Source organism: Dryas octopetala, chromosome 3 (assembly GCF_963921425.1).
Source record: "Dryas octopetala chromosome 3, drDryOcto1.1, whole genome shotgun sequence".
Lineage (NCBI taxonomy): Eukaryota > Viridiplantae > Streptophyta > Magnoliopsida > Rosales > Rosaceae > Dryas > Dryas octopetala.
In genome coordinates, this window is record NC_141368.1 from 14,497,607 (window position 1) to 14,518,546 (window position 20,940).

The window sequence follows — 20,940 nt, forward strand, 5'->3', positions numbered from 1 at the left end:
GAGATCAAATATTTAAAAAATAATAAGTATCTGATCGAACTACGATCTTGATACAGAGTATTTGGACGTCTAGTGAGAGTGGGACGATTTTCGTTGAACAATAAAAATTAGTTAGTCTTAAATAATAATCCGAGTTACATGATCCATTGAGTTTCCATGACTTCCAAATGGCACAATACAACGTTCAAAATATTAACCGATTGATTCGACCGTTTCTAATTAATTCACAAGGTCAAACCCACGTACAATGTCACCAAATTTTTACTGTACGTTCATTGGATTCTATTTTGCACCAACCACCTACTATACTGTTGTACTATAAATATCTTGATTGAGAACCATCAAAACTCAGAATGAAGCTGAAAATTCAGTCTAATTTCATGTGCCCTATCTCTATATAATATGATCCAAAAGCCTTCAGAAAGGCCAATATTAACTGCCTAATCATTGTGGGTAGTGCCCAATTAAGTTTAATTTTTTCAGAAAAAGACATCAATATTTATAATATCTGTAAAGTGGCCATATTTTCATTGAAGCAAGATCCATCCTATTACCAACGGTTATTCATGATCTCCTCTTGACAAAGGAAAGATTGAGTGCCATCAACTAGACCAAATGGTCAGTAAAAATAATATATGAATTTCAAACGTAAAAAAAAATATTTTAACTCAAAAAATTGAAAAATATTCATTACATTGGACGCAATGTATTGGGCTTAGAAAAAATAAGTTAAATAGTACGTTTAGTCATTGTGGTTTGACTATTATTTTAATAATACTTATGTAGTTTTAATTTGTTTTAATAATACTGCTGTGATTAATGTCCAATATTACAATTCAATTACAAGCTATACCAATTTTTGTTATATTTTCATCTCATTTCACATTATATAAATGAGAAAAAATTTATTATAACAGTGATATAGACTGACTTGGCATCTCAAGAGATAGTTTCTATCTTGAAATTAAAGAAATTGTTATGTGATGAAGTATAAAAGCATATGTGTCATCATGTTATTGGATTGAGATACTAAATCAGTCATGTTATTGAATTGAGATACTAAATCAGTCATATCCCTATTGCAGGGAAGTTTCTCTCTATATATATGAATGTGGTTTTGCAAATATGAAATTGACTAAGTGAAATGATGAAAAAATTGAGCTTATATATACCCCTACACGTGAAGTGCACATGAGCCCTCTTTTACTTCAATTACATGAAAATTGTGCTTTTGTTCTTAAATTTGATACTAAATATTAACCACAAAGGTATTATTGAAAAAATTAAAACCACAAGAATAATATTAAAAAAAGGCCAAAATATAAGTACGTACTATTTGTGTAATTGAGAAAAAAAAAAGGTTCAATATTGGGAATGTCACTGTTAGTATTTAGTAATCATCTTTTACAAAGGTGATATCATCTGAAATTTCCAACAATGTGGATATGTAATGCATTTAACATATATTATGTGTATAAGAATGAGTACGTACTATTATACTTACTAAATTTATGTATCATATGATGTGTTAATATTTTCTTTATTTAATTACGTTTATTTTAAAGTTCATATTTATAACAAATAAAATAATAAACAATTGTCCTCTGATGAGAAATTTAATAATTAATTTAGTGAATCTAATATTATTGAATAAAAACTGTTTTTTTTTTTTAATAAATTCTTTTGTATGTGTTATTAATCTGCGTGCTTTTTAATATAACTGGATTAATTATATGCTGAAATCAGGATCACACCAAAAAATTCCTCCATAAGAATTTGGCTGCTAGCTGCTAGCTAGCAGCTGCTAGAGCTCATGAATGGATCATTGGCATTGTAAAATGAAAATTAATTACTGCTTGACAAAACTCCAGGGCCATATATGGATCATTTAGGGTAGATTCCCATGTGCCAATATTATGTGTATATATTAATCTGCAAAAGGGTCATGATATGGTCCCCTCCGGGCCACGTCAATCTGAGCCAAGTGATAATAGAGGTCATATTCATGCATATATTTTAATTGCAAACTTAGGGGTTGGCTTGAATTTTACGTGTCCTAAAGTTAATCATAAAAGGTGGGGGCACACCAAATTATAAAATTATTATATAGTCATGCATAATTGGGAAGGAATAATAATCACGAGACAGAGCTTAGATTATAAGCTACTCTTTCGTCTGTTAATTTTGACAGAATAAAGGGTATACTTTAATTTTATGTTAAGGAATCTTCTGAGAGAGAGAGAGAGTTGAGTTGTGTGTGTGTAAAACGATAGTAAACATTATTAGTTGGGTTAAAAAGAGGACTGAGACTTCTACTTTACAATGTCTTCTAGTTTTCTCAAAAGTGCTAGAAATAATACTGTGAGACTGTCCAATCACTACTGGAGGCAGTGTCACTGTCAAAGGACAAAACTAAGAGGATCACCTTCGGGAGTTGAGCAGGCATAAATACATATATATATTTATAGATTTTTTTTTACTACAACTTAAACATGAAGAGACATAATTTGTAAAATTCATACCATATTATAATTTGATGATTAAAGTTGTCTATTTTTTAAGTCTATATACAAAAATCATCTTTGCAAAAAATTAGATAAATTGAAAATCGTTTAACCATTTGATTAAAGAGCTATCATTTCAAGTGTTAATGGAATCCATATATTTATCAATATATTCTATCACAATTAGATGTCTTAATAGTTTTCGATTTATCTAATTTTTTGCAAGAATGATCCTTGTATAGACACTTAGAAAATAGACGATTTCAATCATTAAATTACAATGCGGAGTGGGTCTCACACAAGTCATACATCATCATGCTTAAGATGAGATATACCTCAACGGAAAGAACCTATATATATATATATATATATATACATATACATACATTACAGTCATGATCAACATTCTTAAGGAATCATCCAAAAAAGAAAAAAAGAAAAAGAAAATTGGAATATAAGGAATGATCATTTGTTGTTGGATTAATATGAGTGATTATGAGGATAGGCCAAGTAGGCAATTATCTCAGGCTATGAAACGTTGAGGGTCTTCGAAATTTATAAATCTTTTATATACTTAGATACTATATATGTTAAGTTCAAGTAATTATATATAAGAATGGTCGAGGGTTAATTTTTATGGTTTGCCTCGAGCCTCCAGAATCTCAAAATCGGTCATGTGCTGGATATAATTATAACATGTGTACGATTTTAAAGGTATTTTTTTGGAGTTTAGGGTTTTAGAAATTAATAATTGTACACGTGTTATAATTTAAGTGGATTGGTAACATCACGTCATTATGTCAAGTGATGTTACGATTACACACAATAATATCTCTATTAAAATAACTAAAAATCTTTAAATGGAACAAATTTTGGCTAGTTTTTCAAATTTTCCTAAAAATTGGTAAGTAATTATGTAATTGGCACTTTTCAATATTTTGGGAAATTTTTATATTGTTTTTGTCAACAACTATTAATGACTAATGAAATGGAAATACTCAATCTGCTTCAAGGTGCATAATGATGAATATTTAACTGCATATATACAACCTGAATCGGTTATACACATTCATCCCGCCATCTTAGTTCATTGATTTTACTAATTTGTGTTTTAGTCCCACAAAAAATGTTTCTTTTTTTGGGGTAATCAACGGATAAAAGTTTCACATGCAATTCACTCCTTTTGGTACAAGATTTTAAGGTAAATCTTAACAATAATTGACCTACACATATCAAGTAAAATTAATCGGGATATTTTTTGTCTCTAAAAGTTTAAATTTGTGATATTTAATTAAGTTTACAGCTCGTCTATTCTTACCTTTTTATCACTAGATAGGCCAGCCATATATACATGTCCCATGAAGAATGCATGATATGCTCTACGTACTTAAACTGACCCAAAATTGTGGGACACACAAGAGAAGTACTTTCATTTTTCTTTTTGGACCGAGGCTTAGAGAACTTAAGAATAAGCTTTAACAAGAGAAGATGGGTACCGTCCAGAAAACGTGTTGCTAAAGCCACAACTAACAAGGTCACTTTCATTAGTTTCTGTTTCTCCAAACAGCTAGAGAGTATGCTATATATCCAAAGGATTAAGTATTGCTTCTTTTTTTAATGCCGAAAGGAATCAAAATCTCAAGCCAAACTAGGAAAAAGGCAGACCATAGGAAAAGAAAATCAAACAGTAAGTAGAGAAAATGAGATGAACTTGGAAAAGAAAATCGTGGAAAAGTGAAAGAAAAGGGATAGCTAGCTCTTCAAGACCAACCATTTTGCACAATTGAAGTGATGCTCTTTTTTTGATTCCCTTAGGAAGACAGGTGTTTTATCTGTGAAAGGCTAGAAGGAATCTTGCTTCTTGGGAATTGAGGTAGGGGCTAGTAGACTTTATATATCATCATTATGTTATTCCGTGGATATATAGAAAAAATAAGAAAAAAGAATTTCATGGGATTTGGAATATCACACCTAGAAAGTTGCATAGAAGTATATATAATAGATGGAAAATTACAATTAGATGTCTCACTTTAATTTAGCTCTCTCAGCAATTTTTTTTTTTGTGACAAAGAGAGATTTAAAGTTGAGATTTCTTGAACATTATAGAGAGAAATATTACTATACGAAAAATTAATAATTTTTATTTATCCTTTTGCATTTCAGTATGCATATAGATTTTACAATTTTTATGTACTCATAAAATAAAGTGCAAGAAATTAAGATGAGGAACGAATAATGCTGCATTCCCTTTTGAGATTATACATGTTTGTTTGTAGTTAAACGAGTTTTCATTTTATTAGGCAATTATGTCATGCTATTCCTCTTTATAATTATAAAATTACTCATATCTTATATTTTTGCTAAACCCATGCGCCAGAAAATTGGTAATCAAGCAAAAATTAACTCAAAGGAAAAACCAAAATAACTTAAAAATGGATAGCCACATGGAGAGCCACATGGATGGCCACATGGATATGCCTTAACATGTTGTAGACATTACGGCATGACAAGGAGCCACATGGATAGCCAAATGATAACATAAATAAAGGCCAGTTTGGTATTGCTGTGTAAAAAAACAGCTGTGAGGTAAAACAGCTGTGAAGTAAAGTCAACTGTAAAGTAAAGCAGCTGAGTGTTTGGTAAAGTATGTTTTCAAAAGTGCTGTGAGTGCAAAAAACAGTATCAAAGTGTTTGGTAAATATTAATGTAAAAGGGCTGTGACTGTGTATAATTACTAAAATAGACATGATGCTAAAAGTGTCTTTCACTTATTTGTTTGGTAAAAATAAAATGTGTTTTACTTGTTTTTTAAATTTTTGGCTACAAATTTTTATTAGCATTAATTTTTCTAAGAACAACATTATTAAATAAGTATGTCTATTATTTTTTTAGGTATATTATAATTTTAATCGTGCAAATAAAATATTGTAATTAATTATCACAATATAAAATATAACTAACAATGGACATATTTTTTAATTTAAAATAAACAAATTAAAAATATAGAAATCAATGAGGACATTATGGGTAAAATAAAATATTCATTGTTGCTGTGATTCACTGCAGCTTTCAAAAGCACCTAGAAACCTGCTTTCTGTTTTTGTTGTGGGGAGTTGAGAATTGTGGGAAAAAACAGTTTTTAATTTTTTTACCAAACACCAAAACTGCTGTAGGTGATTGAGAATTGTCATCCACAGCAGTTTTTGGGTCTTCCACTGCAATCCCAAACGGGGCCTAAATAGATTTAAATTAGAGATATATAGATCCAACCCATATATAATCTCTATCTTTGAGTGTTGTTGTTGTTGTTGTTTTTTTTTTTTTTTTAATAATAATTTGTTTTTTGTCTGAGAAAGCAAGATTAGAACTTTGTACCTTTCAACATTATAAAGAAGAATATCATTAGATCACAAACTAGTCGTATTGTTTAAATAAAACTAGCTAACCAATTCAAAGAAATTAATAAGCTATAGCAATAAACAAAGAGTGCTTATATTGGTGGGTGGGAAAAGTGTTTAATAGGTTGGTGTTTGAGTTGGTATATCAAATAGTATTATAGGAATAATGGGAGGTAAGAAGAGTGTTTTTATATTTTTTTTCAAATTTAATGATGGGTGAGAAAATAGAACATGGGTGGAAATATAAACAATACTACTCGATCTAAACAAATTTCTTATTCAAAAGCTTCAATATACCTACTCTTATATCTTAATAGTAAATTAGATACTAGTACCAAATCATTAATAAACTTGGTAAGAAGGACATTGAGATACTAACTTCGCCTAAAGGACAATCCTTGCATGTAAGAGCGTAAATTAGGCCGCCGAGCGCTCGGCATGTGCATTTGTATTTTTGAGGTGCATTTGCATTTGCTCGGCAGGTGCATCTGTATATATATTGAAGTGCATCTATATTTTCAGAGCTGCATTTGCTCGGCAGGCGCATATGCATTTTTTGAGTTGCATATGCATATTTTGAGCTGCATCTGCATTTTTTGAGATGCATTTGCAGCAATTTTCGCAGATTGCCGAGTGCTCGACAAAACTTTTTGGCTTGGAATTCGATCAAGTGAATAAGCTGGTTGTCTTTTTTACCAACATTTTTAGTGGTTGAGCCTTAAAATCTAATGGACTCCTAATACCAAACCACTAATAAACTTGGTGTAAAGGACCCTGATTTAAAAAGTTGGTGTAAAGGAAAATTTCTAAATTTTTTACAGATGCACTGATTTTGCAGATGCACTTATTGTATTTTTTACAGATGCACTGATTTGTTTTAGAGATGCACTGAGTTAGTCCTTATTTGAATTTTGGCTTTTAGCTCAACTTACTTGGCTGGTTGTCTTTTAGACTAATAATTTTAGTTGTTAGACTCTACAATCTAATAGACCCTTATTCCTACCATATTAATACCACATTTTATCTAATTACTTTCACCCATTTACCAAACTAGCTATTATCATTAAAAAAGAAAAGACCAACTTTGGGCTTAGACCATGCATGTACCTTGTGACGTGTCATCTTGTAACTAACATGTATATGAGAACGAAAGACAACTTGGGCTTGGACTTTCAGGCTCTACAACGATTTTTTTATCTCTTCTTAGGTTCATATCATCTGTCGTCGTCCGATCTGTTCAAGAAGACAATATTGGAAATTGACAAAATTAAGGATTATTCGAAAATTAATTAATTCATGGTCCTAATTAAACCGCCAATAATTAAGTTGTAGTGCTACATTATATCTAGCTATGTTGTGTACGTTGTCTTATAGCAGCAAATAAACAAGGCCAGGGAAAAAGGACAGAAGATGGGCAGCGAGTGTTGTGTTGGATATTGTCTCTTAGTTATTTATTGGTGTTGCCCATTACATCCGCCATGTTCATCAGCCCATTAACAACCAAACTCTGCATGTGCATGGATCATATATGGTTCAATTTTCAGATTCCTCAGTTTCAAAATCTATGATAGTTTAGTTGGGTTGGGTCAAGGCCAGTTCAATACAAAATGAGCTAGGGCCTTCCTGATTTCATATATTAGTATAATTAAAGTTACTAGTTAATTTTATACAACTTTTTCATTTAAAAATTATCTTTCTCGATCGTTTTCTTAGATACTAAATTACTAAACTTATATTCAAGTATTTTATTACATATATATATATATTTTATATAACATGTATAATTCATTTGAACTTCTGTTTTTGGTGATATATTGCAGAAAAGGTATTATTAATTAGTTTCAATTCCGAAAATCCTTTTTTGTTTTGTAATGTTTTTTCTGTATAAGTGATCGATTGTTGATTTTAACTGTTGGTCTCACCATCAAAAGGAATATGTTAGAGTAAAATACATCATTCTGTAACAAAAAAAAAAAAAAAAGATTATTATTTTTTGGCCAGGAAAAAAAAATATAATTATGAAATATAGTATATAAAATTGAAAACAATTTATAATTCAATTAACAGTAATACTTGAATTATAGTTTTACAATGGTGCAAGGAAAAAAAACAAAAAAACAAAAGTCAAAAGACAAGAGTTTGAGCGGCCACTAGTTGACTTCTCTATGACAAGTTAATAGAAATTGTCATCCTCTCTTTGCTCCAGTTTTCTTCATCTCTCTTGGCTCTATGGCTCTAGTTTGATTTGTGTGTGTGAGAGAACATTTGGTTTGCTTGCTAGCTAATTGATTTGATATATTCTCTGCATATCTACTAGTTTAAAAAGGCTTTATTTATGTAATGAGCATCATCAATGGATGGGGCAAATGATGGGGCAAACTTTATTTACACTGCTATGTCAAATTTTGGGCTTCCAATGGATGAGGCAAAATCATTGTCAAATTTGACCCAAGAGAAATCATGGTATATTTGACCCAATGTCAGATTAGAGCAAATTAGGGCTTACTTACTATTCAACCAATAAAAAAAATCTAACAACTTCATTTTTCATCAATTCCAATAAAATAACTTTTATTAAATCAATAAAATAATATTTATTCTAACTATTTACCTCATTTATTTGAGTGACAAATTTTGTAAGTAACAAATTTTTATGTTAAAGTAGCTTATGGGTTAGTAAAGAACACTTTTAGCCTATACATTTGTCTCATCCATTGGTGATGCTCGCTGCAAAGCATCCGAAACTAGAAGAGCATATAGCCAAGAAGGAAATCCAAATGCTAGATCCAACTGCTTAATTGGCTCTTCGTTATACTTTGTTGATATTATTTTAGGCTCTAGTTTACTGGGCTCTTTTTGATTGACCCATTAACTAAAATGGAAGCGCAAAACATTCTTTTACTAAAGGCCTCAAATCGTTCCAAGCGTTGAAAGAAGCATCTTGGGCTCGGCTTTAATAAGGAATTTCCATAGGAAGTTGTTGGGGGCCTTCCTATAAGCATTAAAGTTGCAGGAAGTCATCTGGCTTGCAACTAGGCTAGGGGGGTTTCTATTGATAGCCCCAAATTACTTTTTGTACCCAACTTACATCTTTTTTTTTTTTTTTTTTTTTTTTTTCCAAAATTCCTATTTGTACCCTCAAAAAAAAAAAAAAAAAAAAAAACTCCCAATGCTTCCCAACGCAATCACATCACCCTTTGCTCCCTCCTTCTCAACTAAAGGTGTCAAATGAGTCGGGCCGGCTCGAGCACGACACGGCACGACACGATTAAATGGGCCGGGCTGGACCGAAGTTTTTAGCCCATCGGGCACGGCACGGCACGAGCACGACATGGGCCAAGCACGTCACAAGCACGAGCACGAAATGGGCCCGAATTAGGCACGACTATTTTAACATTGTTTTTTCTATTTTTAGAGAACTTTTCAATAAAAATATTCAATTTTCGTGAAAAATAATGCTAATATTTAATTATAAATAAGAAAAAATATCATAAAATTAGTTTTATCACCCTAAAAAATAAAAATAAAAAAATGTCTGTGGGCTGACCCGTTTAAGGCACGGCACGAGCATGAATGGCCCACGGGCCGTGAGCCGTGTCGGGCTTAGGTCTTAACTATATGGGCCGGCTCGAGCATGGCACGAAAGCATGATGGGCTCAACTTAAACGAGCTGGGCCGACCCATTTGACACCTCTACTCTCAACCATCTGATGCCCGACATTACCATTCTCACTGGGCGACAACTTTCTCCTCTCCTTTCTTTTTCTTTCTTTCTTTTTAGACTCTCTCTTTTCTAAGTGCTTTTACTTTGTACAACGGCACCTTGAGAGGCTGGTTAGGTGTCAATGTACAAAGTGAAAGAGGCTAAAAAATAGAGAGAGAAAATAAATGGGATCGATGAGGAGGTCTCTAGCGAGTGAGGGTGGTGGGACCCGTTGGGGGGTTGGATACTTGGATACAGTACTTGGGTGGGAGGAAGGGTGGTGGGGTAGGGTGAATGTTTGATTTTTATTTTTTCAATTCAGAGTAAATTTGGAATTTTAAAAACTTTTTTAAATAGGAATATATATATATATATATATATTTTGCAAATGGGAGCTATGAATAGCTAGACTCTTAGCCTAAACAATTGTTCGAAACTCATCAGTTTATCAAAGCTATTGAGACACTATATACCATATTGGTAATAACTATGAGAATGTGGAATGTTATCCCACATTGGAAAAGTATAACCCTGCATAGTGGCTTATAAGGGTTTGAGTTACTCCTCTCATTGTCAATTGGTTTTGGGATGGATGCTTACTTGTTTTGGACAAGCTAATAAGGATGAACAATGACGGAAGGCTTTGGCGGATGAATTCAATGCTCTCCAACGGGCTGGCACTTGGGTTCTTGTTCCACCTCATCCATCCTACAACATTTTACCTAATAAATGGGTTTACAGGATTAAGAATAAGTCCAATGGATCAATTGAGCGTTATAAGGCCCGTTTAGTGGCCAATGGGTTTCATCAGCAAGCGGGCCTCGATTATGGAGAAACTCTCAGCACGGTAGTCAATCACAACACCATTTGCCTTATTTTTACTCTGCCAGTGAGTTATAATTGGCCCATTCGTCAGCTTGGCGTCCAAAATGCCTTCTTACATGATTATATTTAGGTGGATATTTTCATGAAACAACCCATTGGTTTGTTGATCCTCAGTTTTTCAATATGTGTGTAAATTTCGTCGTTCGTTGTATGGGCTTAAACAGGCTCCACAGGCCTGGTTTCAATGTTTCTTTACTCACTTAGAGAGTTTGGGCTTTCAGGTTTCTCTTGCGGACTATTCCTTATTTACATATGTTAATGGCCCTGATAAAATATTTCTCTTGATATATGTTGATAATATCCTTATTACAGGCAACAATCCTACTCAGATCAATCAGCTTATTTTTTAGATGGGTCGCCTTTTCTCTATGAAGGATCTTAGGCCCCTTCATTATTTTCTGGGCATTGAGGCTACAAGAACTTCTGTGGGCCTTCACTTATGTCAATCCAAGTACATCACAGATCTCTTGAAGGGCACCAACCTTCTTGATTCGAAGCCCATAACCACGCCTGCCGTTAGTGGCCGGCGTCTCAGTCTCTTTGATGGTGATCCCTTACCAAATCCTACAGAATATCGAAGTGTGGTGGGGGCCTTACAATATTTAACACTCACTCGGCCTGATATTTCCTTTTCAGTTAATCAAGTGTGTCAGTACATGCACCAGCCCACTACTACTCACTGGATCGCAGTAAAGCGTATTTTACGTTATTTAAAACATACAATGGCTCATGGGCTTTATTATACTCCTAGCCATTTATCTTTACAGGATTATGCTGATGTAGATTATGCTGGGGACGGAGGTTCTTGTATTTATCTAGGACACAACTTAATTTCATGGAGTTCTAAAAAGCAAGGCAGGGTTTCTTGGTCTAGAACAAAGGCTGAGTATCGCCAACTTGCCTACACTGCTGTCACCTTGTCATGGTTTCGTTCCATCTTTAAAGATCTTCATTTGTATCTTAAATGCCCTCGGTTATGGTGTGACAATATTAGTGCCATTTCTTTGGCATCTAATCCTGTCTTTCAGGCTCGCACTCGTCATGTGGAGATTGATTATCACTATGTTCGTGAAAAGGTGGTTCAGAATGATCTTGATGTTTGTTATGTGTCTATGCAAGATCAAGTTGCTGATGTTCTTACTAAAGGGTTATCCACCACTCGTTTTAGGTACTTGATCTCCAAGCTGCCAGTTCGTCCTCCCTCGTTCAGCTTGCGGGGGTGTGAGAAGAGTTCACCTACATAATTATCCTTGTGTTTATTTCTCTCTCTTTATTTCCCTTTATTGTCCTGTAATTCCTGTAACTTCCTAAACTCCTGTAACTCTTCCTTAACGTAATTTTATAACTCCTCTACATGCACTTTATATACAACCTAGACAACAAGTCCTCTATTATCTGAGGCATTATAATTATATTCTATTTTCAAACACTCTTCAAGGTATTAGAGCAGGTTCGTCCATATGTGTTAGGTCGAGTGGCCACATGTACTCCATGTTACCTAATATGAATTGTCTACGTGTTTGATTTAAGTGACGCCACACGTGCAGGATGTGTAAGAATATGGAGTATTATCCCACATTAAAAAAATATAACTTTACACAATGACATAAAGATTTAGATTATTCCTCCTATATAGCAGCTACAGCACTTACAAATAAATTAGTGGAAGATACAGTCGGTACTTCTTCTAGTAGTATTCAAGAGAAACAGCCACGTACGTTCGGAAAAAAAATTGAAGAAAAGTTGTCGGTCGTCCTCCAAAGTTATCGATGGCTATTGAGATATGATTAGAGTTGAAATCAACACACAGTACATGCTGGAGGACTAGCTAACATGAACAGGACTGAACCTGAAGAATGCATGCAATAATTAAATGCAGAACAAGACACAATTCAAAATAATTTATTAATTATTGGAGGACTAGAGAATATGGACCGGACATATTTAGCATTCCGCCACCACCACGTGGATTCCAAAAAGACTATAATCTAGGACACAATGCGTATGCATGATTAATTAAACAATAACCACCATCAACAGCGCAACAAAAGACAAACTACATATAATATATTGACAGATACTGTATGAAAATATCTTTCCTAAACTTCAAAAGAAAAACAGAAATTTTGTTTTTTATCTTTAAAAATTTGATCTCATTTTCTTTAAACCCGGATGTTAGATTTGATTTTGATTTTAGTCATTTGACTTTATATCTTCGTACCTCAAGGTATACTACTATTAATTAAATTTGTACTATTTGTATATATTAAATATAAAAAATGTTCTTGTTATCAAGTTAATATGAAGCTAACCACATTTTTTTAAGCCACCAAATAATGTAATTTCATAATCTTAACAATTCATTTCAGGCTCTACTTCAAATATCATATTTGTTAAAAATCTCTTAAATTTAAAGTCTTTTAACCATTTAATTATAATAACAACTATTTATATACTTTTATTCAAATGTAGTGTTTGTCTATTTATTTGGTTGAACCTAAAAGATAGACAATTTGAATTCTAAAATTACTCATGTGGTGGGCCCAAAAGGGTAGTTAGTTTCATACTAACTTATTAACCAGAGGGTTAATTTCAATTCAGTACCTCAAGTTTGTTTCAAATTTCAATTTAGTACCTCATATATAAAATCTTGTAATCTCATGCCTCATGTTTATAATTTGTTGCAATGTCATACCTCCGTCAAATTGGATGTTAATTAATTTGTTAAGTGTTGACATGGATCTGACATGTTAACATGTCATGCCACATCACTTGACACATATTGCAATGTGGATAAGAAAATAAGAAAAAACTAAAACCTAAAAAATAAAATAGAAATAAAACAACTCCAAAAACAAATTCAATATAAATAAATAAAAAAGACCAAAAAAAAAAAAAAAAAGGGAAAAGATGATGTTGCAGGCTAACTTGCAGCAACAGCAGGCCCAACCCCCTCCCCAAACCACCCCACCCAGCAGCCCGTGTATCCCCATTTGATTGAAATTGTTTTTTCCTATCCAATGCCATAAGAGATGGCTCAATAATCACACCACGAAGCCTCAGAACCAAATGCAGAGTTGATTCTTTTTGGATGTTGTAGTCGACGAGAGTACGGCCATCCTCGATTACCTTCCCTGTCTTGGATCTTCGCCTTTACATTATCTATGGTGTCGCTGGACTCCACCTCGAGGGTAATCGATTGTGCCGGTCGTAATGGTCGGAGTGCTGGAGATCTACGGTCTCATCACGGTGGTGATGGGGAAGGCACGGAGGCCGGCGTCTAGATCTGCCTGAGGTGATGGGTAGGCTGCTAGGTGGAAAGAGACGAAGGGGTCTGGGGGTTGCTGCAAAATTGCTTTTTTTTTTTTTTTTTTTTTTTTTTTTGTCTTTTTTATTTCTTTTTATTGAATTTGATTTTGGAGTTGTTTTATTTCTATTTTATTTATACTTTTAGATTTTTTATTATTTTTATTGTCCACATTGCAATATGTGTCGGGCCATGTGGCATGACATGGCAACTTGTTAGATCTATGTCAACACTAAATAGATTAATTAACACTTAATTTGACAGAGGTATGATATTGCAACGAATTAGAAACATAAGGTATGAGATTACAAGATTTTATACATGAAGTACTAAATTGAAATTTGAAGTAAACTTGAGCTACTGAACTAAAATTAATCCTTAAATATATCTATACAAGTATAGGCTTATAATATATAATAATAACTTACTCATGAATATATAAAGTCAAAGGATTTTAACAAAAATCTATTCTAACACTCGAATTCAATGAAAATAAGGGTTATCCAATGATAAAAAATCTAACTACTTCAAAGAGAAATGATGCTGTTATAGTTGGGAATAAATCTCCATGTCATGACAAATATGTAACTCCGAGAAATAAAGAAAATTAACCAAGAAGGCAGATAAAACAAGCACACCAAGGATTAACGAGGTTCGACAAAATTCTTCACTATGAAAGTAATTAATAACATTACAAGATAATTAAATAGAAAATTAGGATTAAATACCAAATCTCAATAATTTTTTAGTATAGCATATAGCATGAAAACCATATAATATTTCAATTGAACTACCAAATTTAAATGTAGTTTTTTAGATTAGGTCACAAATATGTTGACCCCTTTGATTTGAGCCTTTTTCATTTGACATTTTTATCTTATGGCTCACATATGATGAGTGTTAGTTAAAATTTATAAGGTTTTGACAAAATTGTCCTTGAGGCTTTTATATTATTTTGAAAATTTGTTAATGTATAGTTTCAACTTCACATTTAGTTGTGACTGTACGACACTTACAACTTCAAATTTAGTTGTGACTGAACGATAGTCACATTTAAGTTATGAGACAGTCACAGTTAAGTTGTGACTTAATTGAATTTTTTTTAGAAAAATTATACTACAATATAGTATAAATAAAGGCCCACATAATACTTTTACTTAAAATAATATATAGTATATATAGTGGTGTGAGTTATCTATTTCAATTTACCAAGACAGTCACCGTTAAGTTGTGACTTGATTGATTTTTTTTAATACAATATAGTATAAATTAATGTAATATTTTTTTATTGAAGTGGCATGTGATGTAATATTTGTAAATTCTAATACTTTTTATTTTATTAATTTGTTTGACTTTTCAACTAGTATCTAATCTAAAATACTATTTAATTTTGGTACCTAAACTAAAAAGTTATTGAAATTTAATAATTAAAATCAATGGACCTATAATTAAATTGATCTAAATCACCATAACCATAACCCAAACCCTAAAACCTAACACCTACTCTCAAAGTATTTTCCAAAGAACACTCTCTCAACCAAGAATTATTATCAGTCTCAACATTTGGCCAACACTTTATCCATGTTCTCAACTTCTATTTTTCCTAAGTCTTAAGTGCCCCATTTATAGCATTCAGGCTTTAGGTTACAATACTGATTAAAGTGGGAGTCAAACAAATCCTACAGTCCATAGGGGTTATATTAATCCTGGTTGAAGTAAGAGTCAAACAAACCCCAAAACATGTTGGAGATGACCAATACATTATATCCAATATATGTACGTACATGGGATACTTAATTCTCTCAACATATCTTCTCATGTATGACGTCAATTTAAGCTGAATACATGAGAAATTTTTTTTAAGTGGCGCGGGAGCACGTGTGCCTATTTGACTTGATACGTTGATAGTCTGTGCTTTGATACAATTAAGAAATTTGAACATTTAATCTTAAGTTAATTGGGAATGAATGGAGTAACTCAACACCTTAATATATTATTGTGCATGACTTCAAATTACTCATGATTTTGGATTTAATTTCCAACATTAATCCCAACATTAACATTTGCTATATACATAAAACCCCTATGAATGAATGTTCGATAAATTAATAACCTTGGTTAAGTAATAAATTCTTTCGGTCCCAACTCGGGCCAATGTACTAAAATAATAACTTCGCTACATGCATAAAATAATAATTTTTCTTAAAATCCTTTAGGGCCCAATGAATATATAAATTAATAATTGATGAAATATATAAAAAAAAAATAGCACATAAAAATTTATAATACATATTAAAAAACTTTTTACTTAACAACTTCTATTTTCTCAATTCAAACTCTTTCTCAAATATGCTACTAAAGTCGTTTGCCTTTTCTTTGTACCTAAACCGAATTGAACATCATCCTTAAAATACATGCATCTTTAAAGTCATACATATTACATGTATCTTTGTCCTTTGTTTTTTAATAAGATACATATATCTTTGTAAAAAAATAAAGGCTTTTTAGCAAGATACCCATCTGAACTTTGACTCGATTTGCATGTTACCACCTAAATTAAAAATTGAAGCAAGTTACCCACTAAATTAAATTTTATTTGCAAGTTACCACCTCCATCCAAATCTTCATAGGTTTTTTAGTCTTTGAACTTGGGTGGGGAAGCTTTTGCCACCTCAACATGCTTAGTGGCAAGGCCCAACCAATTACAAGTGGCTGCATGTAAAATTATTTTTCTATTTCTATTTTCTTATTTTTACAAGCTTTGAAAATTAATTAAAAATAGCTCCGAACTCATAAAAATATACGAAAAATTCTTACGGACTCGTCTTGACTAATACTAATTTACTATGGAGTCAAATTATCAATTTGCTCTCCAAGAGTTTCTAGAAAATTTGGGAAGTCCAAATTTATTTCTAAAATATTAAATACTCAAGACTCTTTGAAAATTCATAGGATAATTTTCCGAACTCCAAAAAATATAAGGTCTGCACCATTGGTCTTCTAAAAACTAACACTACCTTTCTCGTGAACACTTGTTACCCAAAAGACCTCTCAGTCTTAGAGGAAAATAAATTCAAGAAAAATTCTAGAATTTTCATAAAATCTCGAAAGAATTCTCTAAAACAGGTTTTTGGTAATTTCTAAAATATTTTTTAGAATTCTTCTGAGACTTTACAGAAATTTATAATTTTTATAGAATTTATTTTATGGCAGGAAATTTATTTTAATTTAAAAAAAAAGAAATTTGAACTTCCCAAATTTTATGAAAACTCTCAAAGGGTAAATTGGTCATTTGACTCTATAGTAAATTAGTATTAGTCAAGACAAGTCCGTAAGAATTTTCTGTGTATTTTTCTGAGTCTGAAGCTATTTTTAATCAATTTTTAAAGTTTATAAAAAAAAAGAAAATAGAAATAGAAAAATAGTTGTACATGTGGCCACTTGTAACTGGTTGGGCCTTGCCACTTAGCATGCTGAGGTGGCAAAAGCTTCCCCACCCAATTTCAAAGACCAAAAAAATCCCTGAAGATTTGGATGAAGGTGGTAACTTACAAACAAAATTTAATTCAGAAGGCAACTTGCTTCAATTTTTAATTTAAGTGGTAACATGCAAATCGAATCAAAGTTCAAGTAGGTATTTTGCTAAAAAGCCAAAAATATAACATAATACATGAACAAAAAAAACATAAAACTCTTTTTAAATTAATAAATATTTATTTATCAATAAATTAATAAATTATTCATTTATCGATATATAAATAACCTCTCTAAAATAATAATTTTTTTTAATCCCCATAATATTAATTTATAGGGATTTTACTGTATACAAATCTTTCACCATCCCCCAACACTACATTTATATTGACATCAATGGAGTTAATTTCCTACCTTAAAGAAGGCTTACCTGAGGGAAAGGGAAATGAATGGGAAAAGGAAAACAAAGTCGTTTCATTGTTAGGACAATCACCGTATAGAAGACGATGGATCGACCCACAAAAGCCTAGAACTACTGACTTTTTTAGATGCGTGGGGCATGCATGTAGAAGTTACTCACCAGCAGTCATTCACCACCGCCTCAAGGTTTGACTAAACTTGGTCAAAGCTCTCTTTGCCAAGGAATGGAATTATATATATATGGGAATGATCGAAGTTCACAAACTTGCAACTGAAATCTACCTCAAATCTGCTCGATCCATTGTTTCTCTAGCTCCCTGTTAGTAGTGTACACCACCTCTGAAATCATTCTTCAAATTATTGCCTCCCACCAACACCTCTCTCTCTCTCTCTCTCTCTCTCTCTCTCTCTCTCTCTCTCTCTCTCTCTCTCTCTCTCTCTCTCTCTCTAAACTAACATATATACGCTACCTGAAATGGGTTCAATTAGTAACGTTGGCACCAACATAGAATATGAAACAACAGAAAGCCAATACCTGCAGAAAGGAGTGAGACACTTGTGTGAAAGAGGGGTGACTAGAGTACCAAGCAAGTATATATTGCCCATCCAAGAACGACCCACTTCAGCAATAGATGCTACCAACCAAAACCTCAAGCTACCAGTTATTGATGTCACTCAGTTGCAAGGTTCCAACAGATCCCAAGTAATAAACTCCCTCACAAAAGCTTGCGAAGAATTCGGATTTTTTCAGGTTATTAATTGATATTTAACTTCATACATGCATTTTTCTTTTCCATGTTAACATCATGTCAATCATCTATTTCATAGTGTAAACAAATTTAAAACTAACCCCCTACTCAATATTTTGGTTGATGTAGTTGATAAACCATGGTATCAAAGATGATGTTATTCTTGGAATGACTGATGTAAGTAGAAGATTTTTCGAGCTCCCTTTCATTGAGAGATCAAAGTACATGTCAAAGGATATGGCTTCCTCAGCAAGGTATGGAACAAGCTATAACCAGAGCAATGATAAAGTGTTCTGCTGGAGAGACTTTCTCAAGCTTAGCTGCCACCCTTTAGCAGACACTGTTCCTTGTTGGCCTTCGTCTCCTGTGGACCTAAGGTAACTCTTCTCATTTCTATTAGGAGAAAGTTTTGGATGCAACGGTTATACTGCATCAATATCGAAACTAACTAGCTAGGATGGTTCACCCATACATATATATACATTTTGAAATACATATATCTGCATATCAGATAACTACTAAACCCCATAAATTAAGTTATTAGGCAATAAGCCAGTAATGTTGTATTAAGTTGACACCCTCGCACCGTGTGGTTCCATCTTGAAAGTACAGATTTAAGGAAATTCATATTGCAAACCAACAAAGAAGTTGCGAATGATTATGTATATATATTGGAGGTTTTGAACCCAAAATCTCATGCAAACTAAGATTCTGATACCTTATATATTAGATAATTACTAAATTCCAAGAATTTAAGCTGTCAGAGAGTGACCGAATCAACAATATATATGAAGCTGACGATATATATGTACGGTATTTTTTTTTCCTTTTCTGATATTGATATTTATCATTTTGCTCATTAATCCGGCCACTTCTAATTCGAAGTTACTGTGTCAATATGCATAGGGAAGCAGCGGTGAACTACTCCAAGAGCACCAAATTTTTGTATCTAATGCTAATGGAGGCTGTCATGGAGAGCCTAGGATTGGTGGAAACTACAGAAAGTGCTGACAGAAAAGGCAGTACTTTAGAGGAATTTGAAGATGGAAGCCAACTGATTGTGGCTAATTGCTACCCTGCATGCCCTGAACCTGATTTGACACTTGGCATGCCACCCCATTCTGACTATGGCCTCCTCACTCTTCTCCTTCAAGATGAAGTTGAGGGTCTTCAAATACAGCATGAGGGAAGATGGGTAACCGTGGAACCACTGCCTAATTCATTTGTTGTCAATGTTGGGGATCATCTTGAGGTTGGTATTTTCCAATACAAAGAGTAACATCATATTCTTACATGAATTTGAAACCGATCTTCTTCATTGTCTTGGCAATCCTTAATTTCTAATCTAAATTGTCAGTTTGAAGGTTAAGGTAAGGATTCTCCCATCTCATTCTAGATCTAACAATAATAATTGATAATAAATAATACATTATAACCTTTGAATTTATAATAAACACTTTAAATTAGACACTAACGATGTGAAGGAAAATAGTGAGTTGGAATCCATTCTTACATGGGTCCCTATAAGGTCTCCTAATTAAAATCATCCTTAAAGGTAATGCATGCTAGATGTGCTAGGTGGACTTGCTGATTACGACATTTCTAACTACGACCATTTTTCAGTAAAGGTGGGCATCTCACTTTTGTAAAAGTTGTGATTAATGATTTAATCAGTAAATGCGGTACATACAGTTTTGTTATTTAAACTCTAACAATTATTATCGATTAATGATCAAGTACTCTTGCTTCTGAATGTTTAAGATGGTTAATTATTATTTTAAACATTTCAGTAGAAGCTATTTAGCACATGCAAATCAAATAAAGAATTGAGTTTTAAAGAGCGTGCGTGTGATAAACTATTAAACTGTTTGACAGATACTTAGCAATGGGAGATACAAGAGCGTGGTCCATAGGGTTGTTGTGAACTCTTCCAAGTCTCGCATCTCTGTTGCCTCATTGCATAGCCTGCCATTCAACACCATGATTCGGCCATCACCAAAACTCATTGACAAAGCCAACCCTGCGCTTTACATGGACTCGGACTTTTCTAGTTTCCTCCACTACATTTCTTCCAATGACCACAAGTGTAAGAGCTTCCTACAATCCAGGAAATTGACATGAAGACCAAAAAAGTAGATTTCACCAGATTCTTGGCATTTTGACTTGGTGCGTATATACAAATGCGTGGCTTAGACTGCAAATAAGAGAGAAAATTCTAGACAAATGAAGTTTAATTTTCACAATCATTGACATTTTGTTTTATTGGACCCGTCCTTCTTTGAAATATATAACGGGAGAATTTTTCATAAATAAAAAAAGGGAAAATAACTATTATTGTATTCCATACGGCAGATGGAAATATTATTATTAATAAAGTAATACCACGTGTGAGAATAACATTATTAAGGATAAGTTTATCCTGATACAGAATTGGAGTAATATACAAGTTAGTAGCTACATTATATCCCCTATGATCATGCTAGGGTGCCTAATTAATAAT

The 20,940-nt window shown here is 32.8% G+C and overlaps 1 protein-coding gene across 1 annotated transcript; it reads left to right on the plus strand.

Moving 5' to 3' along the window:
• The first annotated feature begins 18,151 nt into the window (after positions 1–18,151).
• LOC147291209 (putative 2-oxoglutarate-dependent dioxygenase SLC1) lies at positions 18,152–20,702 on the plus strand. The gene is made up of 4 exons (XM_086237568.1): positions 18,152–18,442; positions 18,570–18,817; positions 19,347–19,692; positions 20,316–20,702. The coding sequence occupies exons 1-4, from the start codon at positions 18,167–18,169 to the stop codon at positions 20,559–20,561; spliced, it is 1,116 nt and encodes a 371-aa protein (XP_086093694.1). The 5' UTR covers positions 18,152–18,166; the 3' UTR covers positions 20,562–20,702.
• The last annotated feature ends 238 nt before the right edge of the window (positions 20,703–20,940 follow it).

Excerpts from the sequence above, each read along its gene's own strand:
- LOC147291209 (XM_086237568.1), top strand. The coding sequence starts at position 18,167 with ATGGGTTCAATTAGTAACGTTGGCACCAACATAGAATATGAAACAACA. Across the intron at positions 18,443-18,569 it reads AAGAATTCGGATTTTTTCAG|TTGATAAACCATGGTATCAA; the intron begins GTTATTAATTGA and ends TGGTTGATGTAG. Across the intron at positions 19,693-20,315 it reads ATGTTGGGGATCATCTTGAG|ATACTTAGCAATGGGAGATA; the intron begins GTTGGTATTTTC and ends ACTGTTTGACAG.